This window comes from Perognathus longimembris, chromosome 28 (genome assembly GCF_023159225.1).
Source record: "Perognathus longimembris pacificus isolate PPM17 chromosome 28, ASM2315922v1, whole genome shotgun sequence".
NCBI classification, from domain to species: domain Eukaryota; kingdom Metazoa; phylum Chordata; class Mammalia; order Rodentia; family Heteromyidae; genus Perognathus; species Perognathus longimembris.
In genome coordinates, this window is record NC_063188.1 from 22,025,769 (window position 1) to 22,038,657 (window position 12,889).

The following is a 12,889-nucleotide window of genomic DNA, read 5'->3' on the forward strand; positions in this document are numbered from 1 at the left end:
GAGTTATTTCCTTTAGCTTAATTTTTTTGGGAGTATTTGTAATCCAGTTTGTCCTTAACAGAGAAAATGGGATCTGGACAGACACTATGCTGAAAATGTCAATTTGGGTTAAAATGTGCACATGGGTATTTGGGTTAAAATGTGCATATGGGTATTATGAGAGGGAGTGAGGGAACAGAAGACACTGGACAAAAGGGTATGTACTCATCACCTAACTCATGTAATTGTATTCTCTTTGTACATCACCTTTATAATAACACTAAAGTAAATTAACTTAAAGAAGAAAAAAATCTATTTAAAAATTTTATAACCCAGGTACTGGTCTCAAAAAATCTATTTTTAAGTGTCTATTAAAATTCAAACTATGAACGTTGGTAGTTTTATTATGTACATATGTGGGGATTAAAAAATTCATTTCAATGGCACCAACAGAGGTCACAAACAGAAATGATGAATGTTTCTGAAGGTATTTTTCTGGAAATATTAGACCACAGCTTTCAGTCCCTAGTGTTCTATATATGTATTACTTGAGTTTATTAGAAATTGAGGTAAGGGGTTTTTCTGAAGACATCTAGCTCCTTCCCTTGATTCTAGGTAAAATATGCATTGGTGTTTAATCTGATGGATAGTACCATCTTCTTTTTTTCTCTAGTAGCCTTTCCTTAGCATAAACCATGGACAAACCGTCAGTCATCACTTATATTCAACTGTAACAAATTGTGTTTATAATCAGTTCCGAAAGTTGGATATTGGTTGTCAGGTCAGTGGTAGATAGCTCCCTCTTCTGGCATACATTCGATCATCCACACATTACACCTATACTCCTAGCAGTGGTGCTAGATAGGACATACCAGCAGTCTTATGGTATATGTGTGTCTTTGTGTGTATACATACACATATATGTAGAGTGTGTGTATGTATGCATATATACATACGCATATAGCATATATATGTGACTGTGTTTAAAAGCAAAGTATGCTATTGCATTAAGTCTAGGTTTAGAGACATATATGCTTCAGTGCCAGACAAAATTAAGCAAAAAGCTGAGTCCCACACTTGGACCACAGTTTTGCTACCTCTGACCAATGAGTATCAGCCTCATGTGCCAAGGGCCAAATGCTATACCGCTCTCTAAAAAGTCAAAAGAGAATGGATTTCAACTGGTCTCCACAAGAGAAAATTTCCCCCTCCCAGCTCCACCAACCCAAACTCCCACCCTAACCAAATATTTCAGTCACATCAAAACGTTCTTGCTCCTTTTCCATGGCTGTCCTACCTTTCAGTCAGTGTGGTCCTATAACCTCTCCAAGTGAAAGGAAACCAAGTGATTTGGTCTTCAAGGGGCAGAAAAAGCATTGCTATGCACCATTTCAATCTTTGCCAATGCAACGATGTCTTTCCTCTTGACTATTGTTTAACAGCATTCTTACCTTCAGGCTTTTCACTACTTCTGCTCTTTCTGTTCCTCTGATGTTGGACATTTGCTCAGTATTTATCAATAAGAAACACACTCATGTTATCAGGATAACACCAAAGGCAAACAATCATGTCTTAGTCATAGAAATGTTAAGGCCACAACAGTCAATTAAAAAATTCAAAGAATGGAATAATTAAGAATATTTTCTTTTCTGGATTACATTTTTTCCGGTTTGGTATTTGGCAAAATCAATGGTTTTGGTAGCCACTGTATTGGTTCAGTTCTTAGGGAAATGGATCCTTTGTTTGAAGCAGCCATTTGAGAGAAAATGAGGATGTGTTCTTGGGAGAAAGACCTGAGTAAGTTCAATGAGCACATTTAGTCACTACCAGGGAAGAAAACTGTCAGGTTCTTCATACTTCCAGGAGGCAGTATCAGCACAGTAACATGCAAACCAACGAAGAGCATAATATACTCACCCTACTCCTTGATCTCAAACCAGAGTGTTGGGGATTCACAGGAACTTCTGCTAGGCTCAGGGAGTGCCATCAATCTGTAATGGTTCTTGCCTATACATGTAACAGTGTCAAACAGTCATTGGGATCCATCTTAACTCTGTGTATCCAAAATGTATACCTTGAGGAATGGCTCCTGCCAATACAAGGTCCATTTTGTTGCAGGGAAAGGTAGATGCAGATTCATATCCATTACCTAAAGCCCAAGAATGTCAAAAAAATTCTGGGTGTGGAAGAGAAGTGATTAAGAGACTGTGCCATAGTAGAAGGGAATTGTAGACAAACAGAGAAGAAGAGGAAGAAAAGACGAAGAAGAGGAGGAAAAGACGAAGAAGAAGGAGGAGGAGGAGGAAGAGGAGGAAGAGGAGGAAAAGGAGGAGGAGGAGGAGGAGGAGGAGGAGGAGGAGGAGGAGGAGGAGGAGGAGGAGGAGGAGGAGGAGGAGGAGGAGGAGGAGGAGAAGAAGTACATAAAAACTGAAGATCTCGTTTATACACACAGGAAATACAGTTGCAACTTCGTTCCTCTATGTAACACCAACTATTGAGCTGAGGGCATTTGGAAACAGGCTGTCTAAAAGAATCATGTTTTCCTATCTTTGAATAAAATGCTTGCTAAGCAGATACATGAGAATTAAAAATATATTGTTAGGGATAGGGAGGAAGAACAAATTTGAATTTCTTAAGAGAACAAACTTTTAAGGTACTATAACAGTACCCATATGAGAGGAAACACATAATTTTAATTGCAAAACATTTTTGAATCTATTAAAATAATTCCCTGGGTTTTTCCCAATGTCAATTTCCTCTAGCTCCTGTGAATTTCAATTGCATTTATTTTCAATATTCTTTAAAGTCATAATGATTTTCCTATCATTTATTTAAATAGGTGAGGTTTATCTGAATGGTGCTTCCTTGTTTTTAATTTCCCATAGACCTTAAAAGTGAAGGCAATTCCCTCATTGTAAAATTTTCGTTGTAGTTAATAAGCTCAGAATGGCTCTACTTAAATATCTGTTCAATTTTTTGCCAAAGTACACATTATGTGTTGCTTTTCACCTCAGAAAATGCTGACATTGGAAGTGGACTTACATTCCTATTAAAACCAGGTACAAATGTAGGGTGAGGTAAGTTAATATTTGTAATAAAATTTGTCACCTAATCACAAGTGTTTGATTGACTGACACATTCCTTCTAGTAAGATAAAGATGGGAAATTCAAGCTTTCACCCTTTACCCAAGATTAAAGGAATGAACTGGATGGGTGGAAGATCAGAAAAATGTTAACCTTGGGGGTAATATCTGTGAAAAGAGGCTCACCAGGTGAGTCTCCATTCTGCTTTAGTTTACAGCAGAGTTTCACTAGTTATGTCACACAGCCCCTGATGATCTGGGTTTGTTACTCATACAATTTACTGACATTTTTTTGGTGCCAGTCCCATGGTTTGAACACAAGGCCTGGTGCTTTCCTTACCCTTTTTGCTCAAAGCTGTCACTCTACCACTTGAGCCACAGCTCCACTTCTAGCTTTTTGGTGGTTAATTGGAGATAAGAGTCTCATGAACTTTCTGGTCCTGGCTGGTTTCAAACTGGGGTCCTCAGATCTCAGCCTCTTAAGTAACTAGGATTATAGGTGTGAGCCTCTGGCACCTGACTATAGTTTACTGACTTAATCACAGCAATTACACACCTATTGTAATAAACAGTAACACAAAAGTGTGATCTAAAAGTTAAAATATTCAGCTAATAGGTTGAATTTATAACCTTTGTTACACATTCAAAGTCCATTAAGGACAGATCAGAGTTGTTTTGTTTAGGTTTCATTAGCCTAAGTTTGGTAAATTGGTAAAGATAGACAGTGTAGGTCTTGTTCAGAGTCTGCCACAGTGACTGACCTGTCCTTATTTCCTTACATATAAAATAAATAGAATATTTATTACATTAGTTTTAAGCATGTGTACATTTACAACAACCTTTAGAGTTGCTGTATTTTTAAATTTTTACTTTTGCATAGTATGCTGAATTTCTAGAACGGGCACTGAATGTATAATGTCTTGCCAGAGAGGAAAAGTCAACAGCTTAACACATTGCTAATTTATCATTATTTAAACATTGCAGGAGGGAGACAGAAATAAGTAATACAGGTATTTCTTCCTCTCGTGGTTTCAGAGATAATAGGCGTGAAAGCATTTCTGAAAAAAGTAAAAGCACTTACAAATGCCATGCTTTGTGGTTATTGTCATTTTTAGTAATCAGCCCTGAGAGCTGAAATGACTTAAATATGCCATTTGCCTAGTAACCAAAGTAGTTGAGAACGAGCTTGATTCTTATGGAAACATATCACATGCAATCAGATTCACATTGCTCACTGAGTGGGTAGATGCAATGAATTGCCATCCTGCAATTTTATCACAAGAGGTGACCCTGAAAGGCAACGGAGATTTGTGACAGCATTAGCTGTATGACCTTCTCAAAGTCACCATCATGTCTGGGTCTCAGTGTCTCTGTAAAATAACGCTATGTTCAGTAGTCAGTTGTCAAGTTAAGTGGGGCCAGGATAAAATAAAGAAGTATAATTCTCAAACCATTTTGTTAGTATTGTAAAATTTCATTGATTTGAACTAACAGAGGGAATAGATCATGTGAATGAGTAAAGCAAGTGTTGAATTACAAAATAAGTCTGAAGAATGACCCTTTAACGATTTTAACTGTTTTGTAATTCAAAGTAGCAATGAAGTATTACCTTAGGAGAGCTCCTTATGAGAACTATTTTAGCAGATTTATAAAGAATATGATTACATTTAATAAGTGTTTCCACTAATTGAAACAGAGTTTGTTCTCTTAAGGAACAATTCAATTGAAAATCTAGTCTAAACTGTTCATTTGCTTAACAAACCTCTCTTATCCCTATCCCTAATAATGTAAACTTAATTTGTAAACTGGTCACTGTCGAGTTTATCAGAAATGATTAATTATAGAGCTTCAATTTAAGGAGGCTTCATTGCCATTTCTTCCTCCATTTCTGATTTGGGTTTAACATCATCACTAAGTAGTGATGAAAAAGTTAAGTTCATTTCTTGCCCCTTTTCTTGCTCACTCTCAGAGAACACCATATAGCCAAGAAGGAAGAAGACAAAGGCAAGCTCCTTGGTAATCCATGGGTACAATAGGTATCGGATGCACACCGACTTGATCATAATATTATCCACAGTTGAGAAAGGGGTTGACACATTTCAAAAGGTTGGCTGAAGGAATGATCAAGAAAAGTGACTGGAAAAGATGCCTAGAAGGTAGCAATCTAGTCAAAGAAGTTTGAAACATTTAGGATCTATTGAAGTAATTTCTATTTGCATATCAAAATTCAGATATCTGGAAATTGTGAGCTAGCAACAAAGTTACTTGTTTTAAGACAACTTTGAGGCAGTACTAGCTGAGGAAAAAAAGAGCTTGATTGATGGCTGTAATTAGCAAATAGCTGGATTAAAGTTTTGGGGTCTTCATGATACCAAAGCATCTAGGTGAAAAGTAAAAATTCAGCCCAATACATGCAGTTTTTTTGTTTATCTAACACCAAACGCTTAGTTATTTGAAAACTTCTGGGCACTTGCATCATGTGAATTATTTAAAGTCATCTTGATATAGTCCATGGCGCCTTTTAAACCATGCTGAGTATGCATGATGAGTTCAGGAGAGCAAGGTATCCAATCCAACTCAAATTTCATGCTGCCATTTACTTCAGTGATACAATTAGGTTCTTGGTGGCCTAAATACCATGAGAAAAAGACCAGGAAGAAGGTGCTAAATACTTGGGATATCACTTTAGCCACTGTAAAAAAAATCAAATAAACCAAAACCTTGGCTAAATTGTCAATGTCATCAGTTCACATTGGTAGGAAAGGAAATTACAGCTTTGGACACATAGTAAAACCTTGATTAATTGGAATCCATAAGGGATGAAGGAATTTTCAATAAGAATTCTCACTTTGTTTCATTCTTGGCTAGCAACATGTTTTCTTAATATGCTTGTATCCATTTTCTTGCCCCAGGGAAGAAGCCTCTAATGTCTGAGGGTCAATCCAGGTGGAGAGAAGTTACAGCAGAGCCAGCTGAATGTAACTTAACCACAGGTTATATCTTGGAAAATGATTTAAAAAATCAATTCCTTGAGGTCTTCTTTTTGGGTACTACTGATGCTGTCTCATCATTGTGAAGCTCTGAAAGGGGGCAATTCAGTTAGTTGGGGTACTAGTTGGGTGAGTTTTCGTTAATCAAGGTTTTACAATAGAAGGCCTTGCCAATGCCTGGTAAGAGTATAAGCTGAAGTCAGTTGTATTTAAATTAGTTCTTTGGAAGTGCTCTGGATCAATGTTTCCAAACATTATACTGAAGAATGGAAAACTAACTTGTTTTGCCAGGATCCTGAGGGATGGAGAGGGGAAGAGAGAAGCAGAGGTACAACCATTGTGTCTGAAGGAGAAAAGTTTTGGCTTGCCTGTCTGTTCCTGTGTGGTTGGGAAAACACTTTTCTTCACCTTAAGATGCCCATGGTATCTTGGTTGTACAAGAGCTGATCTCACATGCTTCAATATCATTCTCATGCCCCTTGGGTCACCGAGGATTCTGTTTTCAGGTCCTCTCCTGTACTTACCCAATGTGTCTTTCCATGACTTGGTATCTTGGCTTCTGAGTGAGTCGGTATTTCTTGTTGCTTGGTTGATTATTCATTCATTCATTCTAACCCGGAAGAGTGTTAGGAACCAGAGCAATGCCAAGTAAGATGGGGTTTCTCATGATGGCAGCCTGGATAACAATCAGACCTACCTGAACCAAGAACATGGCTAAGGAGAAGCCAAATCAGGAATTCACACACACATAGTATCACAGTTAGGTGACGCACTTGGTTAAATACACAACAAGTCTTTGTAAAGTCTCTGCACGTGGTGACCTACCAAAGAAAGACCCCATTTAACTTGAAATTGATCTTATTATTTGGTTTTCAAGTTAAGTGGGGCCTGCTTAAATGGGCCATCATGTATAGAGAACATCATGTCATCACTCATACACATAATCGAAGAAGTCACTCCTATGCAATCAGCCAAACTCTTTGAGCAACCATCATACCCTAAAGAAAACAAACCAACTATATCCTGGACCATTCAGGAGATGGAACTGATTTCTCACACTACTCAACTGAGGCGGGTGGGGTGTCTCTTAGGAAAGCCTTGGGTTCTTGAAAGCTTAGGGCATTGAAACCCATACTACAGCCTTTATCAGGCAACCGGTCTGTTGTGTGAGGGAAAGGAAGGAGTGTGTGGTCAGGGAGTCTCTGTCTGGGAGTTTAAGAAGGGACCCAAGTTAGATCAAAAGTGTGGGCAGAGCCCTAAAGTCTTTCTGGTTCCCAAAGCTGCCAGGCAGGGGAATAACCTAGTCATTCCACTTTATGTGTGAGTCTTGTGCTCTCTCCTCAATAATAAGATAACAGTCTTGCCGATTACTCGTCACTAAGGGTACCCGGTTGTGGTGACATTGAGGCTGACCTTGGAGTCACCGCCCCCGCTGCCGCACTCTCCTTTGTCGTACCACCATTTGTTTTTCAATTTGTCCAAGAGGCCTTGCTCATTCAGTTTTAATACTGCCAGGTTAACAGCATTTCTTGAAACGATAAAACATAACTTGTAAGAAAATGCACAAATGCTTAGGAAATCGTTAACGTATAAAAAGGAGCACAAGAGGACAAATTGGCTAAATTTCACAGAACGTGGAGCTATAAAAATGTCTGTACAGCAAATACAGGGTTAAATATTGGAAGGTGGCATGGAGGATAACATTTGCTCAAAACTGAAGTGTGCGGGATGGGGAAATTGTCTTTGAGAAAAAAAGTAACAAGAACACCACATCCATGCAATTAACATTCGTCACATATGGCACCATAACTTGGCTTTTACCATTTAAATTGAAAAAGCCGTTGAACTGTAAAATTAAAACAGCAACAAACAGTCAGAGAGGACAACATAGAGAGAGAACATTAAAAAATGGATGCATTAAATAGATGAAACCATAATTTACCGTCTTATTTAACTCCATGGAATATTGTAGATTTTAAACTTTAAAAAGTTACCTCAAAATCCACAAGAAAGAAAATGACAACAAAATGCATCAGGGTAGGTGGAATACTATAACAACACGGATATTGTTATATTATTCCACCCACCTTAATGCTGAGCCTTTAGGGGTTGCCACACCATAGCCTTTGGAATCCAGATTTCCACCAACTTTCATCGTATCACAGGGTTTTCTCTGCTCAATGTACTCATTCATGGTTGACTCCAGCAGGAAGGCGAACTTTCCCTTGGACTTCCGCACTCGGGCCACTCCATCTGCTGTTGTTTTGGTAAACACAGATGGCTCTGCCGATTTCATGTAAGACCACATTTTCTCATATACAGCAATTTTGGATCTCTGCAACAAAGAAAGATTGCTTCAAACTGCCAGATAAGAATTCTGGAAGAGGCTTCAGTTTAGCTCTTTTCAAACACACACACACACACACACACACACACACACACACACACACACACGCCGGTGAACTCAGGGCTTGGGCATTGTCTCTGACCCTCTTTGTGCTCAAAGCTAGCACTCTACCACTTGAGCCACAGCACCACGTCCAGCTTTTTTGAGTAGTTTATTGGAGATAAGAGTCTCATGGGGATTTTTCTGTGGGGCTGGCTTCAAACCTCCATCCTCAGATCTCAGCCTCCTGAGTGGCTAGGAATACAGGTGTGAGCCACTGGTGCCTGGCTCAAACATTTTGGAATACAATCCACAGTAAAAACAAACATTGCACTGTAACCACGTAGACACATTGAGACAATTGTCAACATATTTCCAGAACATGCTTCTCAAAACCACACTCACCTTTGCTATGTGTGATGCTCTCAGATATTTTTAACACATTTTATTTTTATTAGCATTTCCATTACATGGACATATAATGGACTTTGATCATATTCACCTATGCTCTTACTATTGCTTCTAGGTCCTTCTCCGTTTTCTCTTCTCCTTTTACCTCCCTTTCACTTCCATGATGGTAGTGTTTTTGCTTCCCTCCACCCTAGACTCTTTAAATGAGGAAAAATATGAAATAACTGTCTTTCTCTATCTGGTTGATCTTGCTCAACAATCAGTTTCCCAGTAAACAATATGATTTCATACTTCCTTATGACTGAGTAAAACTCCATTGTGTCTGCACAGCATATTTTCATTACCCATTCATTGTTAGTGGGCACCTAGGCTAATTTCATAATTTGACTTGCATGTCCAAATCACTTTGACGGGGGGGAAGTCCTGGGGCTTGAACTCTGGGCCTGGGCACTATACTTGAGCTCTTTTTGCTCGAGGCTAGTTAGTGCTCTACCACTTTGAGCCACAACACCACTTTTGGCTTTTTCTGTGATAAATTGGAGACAAGAGTCTCATGGACTTTCCTGCCTGGGCTGGCTTTGAACCGCAATACTCAGATCCCAGCCTCCTGCATACCTAGGATTACAGGTGAGAGCCACTGACACCTGGCTTCCAATTCATTTTATGCTACCCATAGCCCACTGAATGGGTTTTATGGCTCCACTAATTGTTTACGATGTAGTTTGTAAAATAGTTCCTTATTTCAATCTTTATTTCAGTGAAGAAACCTCCCCATGATATTCTGCTATGTGCTTATCCTGCATTATCCCGACAGTCATTGGAAGTGTGCAATTTTGTAATCAGCCTATCTCAGTATGGCATATCAGTTATTGTAAGAAAGTACTTCATTGTTCCAAAATGATCTTTGTTCCTATGTGACCTCTACCCTTTAATACTACTGCGTATGCTATGTAAAAAAAATTATGGCTGTTCTTTAAGATGAGCCTTCAAATACTGCAAGGCTTTTATTATGATTTCTCTTGACCTCTTTATTAGGTGACACGCCACAGACTGAAAGTTTTTCTAGAACTCTCACACTTTATTCTTTCATACGTAGACTCATTCCAATTGATGACATATCTCTTAAATTGTTGAGTCTAGAAATAAATATACATGACACCCCTAGATGTTTCACCACAACAGATTAAAAACTCCTTTTGGCTTCTTGTTATTGGAGGCACACAGAAATACACAAAAGTAATGCAAAAACTTGCCACAAAGATGTTAAGTATTATGTGCAAATAATAGAAATAAAATACTATGTATTTGGTTGAAATATGATTATCTGTCTTCCCTAGTTGTGTATCTCTTCCATTCACTGAAGATAATCACTATCATAATTTGCTCTTCATTACTTTCTTGTATCACTTTAGGGTTTTACCAGAATAAACACATCTGGCAGTAAAACACTTCAATTTAAGAATGCACTAAGTTTTGCTTATCCAACTCACCTTTTTATTAATATATAAATATATAAAATATTAATTTTTACATATAATAATAACAAACATATTAATATTAATATATTAATATATTAATTTTACAAAAGGGTCAATTTCTACTTCTTCATATAATGTACTTTCGTAAAATTCAACCCTTATCTTAAAGTTTCTTAAGCCTTTTAACTGCTTCCTCAAATTTTTACAATTTTTAGTGGCTGACATTATGTTATTTTCATGCATATACATTTACTGAATTTTCATAGTATTCACCCTTACCATCTTTGTCTTACTCTTTCCCACTCTTACTAGCTCATCTTCCCTTTTACTACCATCATTATCATATTATGATGATGATGATGTCTGGATTCTGCACATATATGAAAACATGTGGTATTTGTCTTTCTGGGCTTGACTTATCTTATTCAACATAATGATCTTTAGTTCTATCAATCTTCCTGTAAAGACAATATCATTCTTCTTTGTGACTGAATAATACTCCATTGTGTATATGTCACATTTTCTTTATTGACTTGTAAATTGTTGGACACCTAGATGGATTCCATAGCATGGCTATTGTGAATAATTCTGCAATAAACATGGGCGTAGACATGTCTCTATTATATGTTAATTTGCATTCTTTCAGATATATATCCAAGAGTAGAATAGCAGGATCAAGTTTTAGTTTTTAGTAATTGAAGAAACAGTTTTCAAGAGAACTGCCGAGAAGAGTGATTGAATCTTATTTAGTCCAGTTATCTGAAAGTCATTGACAAATGAACACATGAAGAAATGTTCAACATCTCCACCCGTAAAGGAAATTAAAACAATACTGAGCCAGGTACTGGTGGCTCACGTCTATAATCCTAGCTACTCAGGAAGCTTAGATCTGAGGATCATGGTTCAAAGCCAGCCCAGGCAAGAAAATCAGTGAGACCGGGGCTGGGGATATGGCCTAGTGGCAAGAGTGCTTGTCTCATATACATGAAGCCCTGGGTTCAATTCCCCAGCACCACATATATAGAAAAAATGGCCAGAAGTGGTGCTGTGGCTCAAGTAGCAGAGTGCTAGCCTTGAGCAAAAGGAAGCCAGGGACAGTGCTTAGGCCTTGAATCCAAGCCCCAGGAAGGGCCAAAAAAAAAAAAAAGAAAATCAGCGAGACTTATATCCAATAAACCACCAGAAGTGTGGCTCAATGTAGTAGAGCACTAGCCTTGAGCTGAAGAGCTCAGGGACAGTGCCCAGGCCCAGAGTTCAAGCCCCATGACTGACAAAAAACAACAACAACCCCCTCCCCCCAAAAAGCCCACCAAGAAATTCTACCTCATTCCAGACTGAATGGTCATCATCAAGAACACAAACAACAAAAGTTGGAGAGGATGTGGGGGCAAAGGAACCCTTATATACTGTTGGTGAGAATGTAAGCTGGTATAACCACTAGAGAAATCAATATGTAGGTTCTTCAAAAACTAAAAAAATAGGACTTCTGTATGATTTACCAGTACCACTCTTGAATATGTGTGTGTGTGTGTGTGTGTGTGTGTGTGTGTGTATTCCAATGAATTATATATCAGAAAACAACAGAGGCACTTGCATGCTCATAGTGGGAATATAAATGAGTGCAACCACTATGGAGATCAGTATGGAGATTCCTATAACAAAGCCCAATTCCTTGTCAAAGGACTCATGTCAATTCCAATTTTTCAACATTATTGAAAATATTGTTTTGGCCATATATTTTTGTATCTTTATGGAGAGGTAATTTGACATTCTTTGATTTGGCACAATCACAGCTTAGCATAAATTAGGGTGGGGTAGAGGCAGTTTCCAAAGAATTTGTTTCTTACGTTATATGCAAACAGATCATTACTTCCAAAAATAAATTTACAGGTCAAGGGCAAAAGAGTCCATGAATTTTGATCTAACAGCTCTATAATTGGGACTCATCATTTACTGGAGCTATTTGATTGCTGATACAGGTTAAAGGTTTTATTTCTGTAGGTAATGATGCATTCATATGAGAATAAATGATGGTATTAGAAGTGAACACTTTATATGTGTGTGGTGTACATGAAACATTTATTAATGAATATAGTAAATGATAAGTTAGTAAATGGTAGAAATGATGAGGTCCAAGTTGATGACTAGATTCTGAAGAAGGCCAGATGGGGGAAAAAGAAATGGTTCACAAATGAGAAAATCCTAGAAATTTTTTTCCATCTATCTTATTTTGGCTAAAATACCAAAGGCAATAAAAGTGATTGAATCTTAGTTCAGTCATCTGGGAGAAATGAAAAAAAATATTATGACATGATATGTAATGACAAATTCATTTTTTTCTAACCTGCCACAATTAATTTGTTTCGTCCCATAGTCACCATTTTGTGTTACAGAAGGAACAAACAAAAGTTATTCAGAGAGCATATGAATTTTTATAGCACTGTTAGATAATTAGCAATGAAAATCCAAAGAAAAAAATATAGAGATGGAGGAGGAACAGATTAATCCAAAATAGTAGATCAGGTACAATTCTGGCATTAGTAGATTTGACAACCATAGTTC

The 12,889-nt window shown here is 37.7% G+C and overlaps 1 protein-coding gene across 3 annotated transcripts in view; it reads right to left on the minus strand.

Moving 5' to 3' along the window:
• Positions 1-12,889, minus strand: part of Gria3 (glutamate ionotropic receptor AMPA type subunit 3) — a 291,489-nt gene that overhangs the window by 15,556 nt on the left and 263,044 nt on the right. For 2 of the 3 annotated variants that reach the window (XM_048336456.1, XM_048336457.1), the window contains exon 13: positions 8,140-8,387. In XM_048336456.1, the coding sequence (XP_048192413.1) occupies positions 8,140-8,387 (248 nt within the window). Of the gene's footprint in view, positions 1-7,465; positions 7,581-8,139; positions 8,388-12,889 lie in introns of all 3 variants that reach the window. The other variant, XM_048336455.1, reaches the window with a different exon arrangement.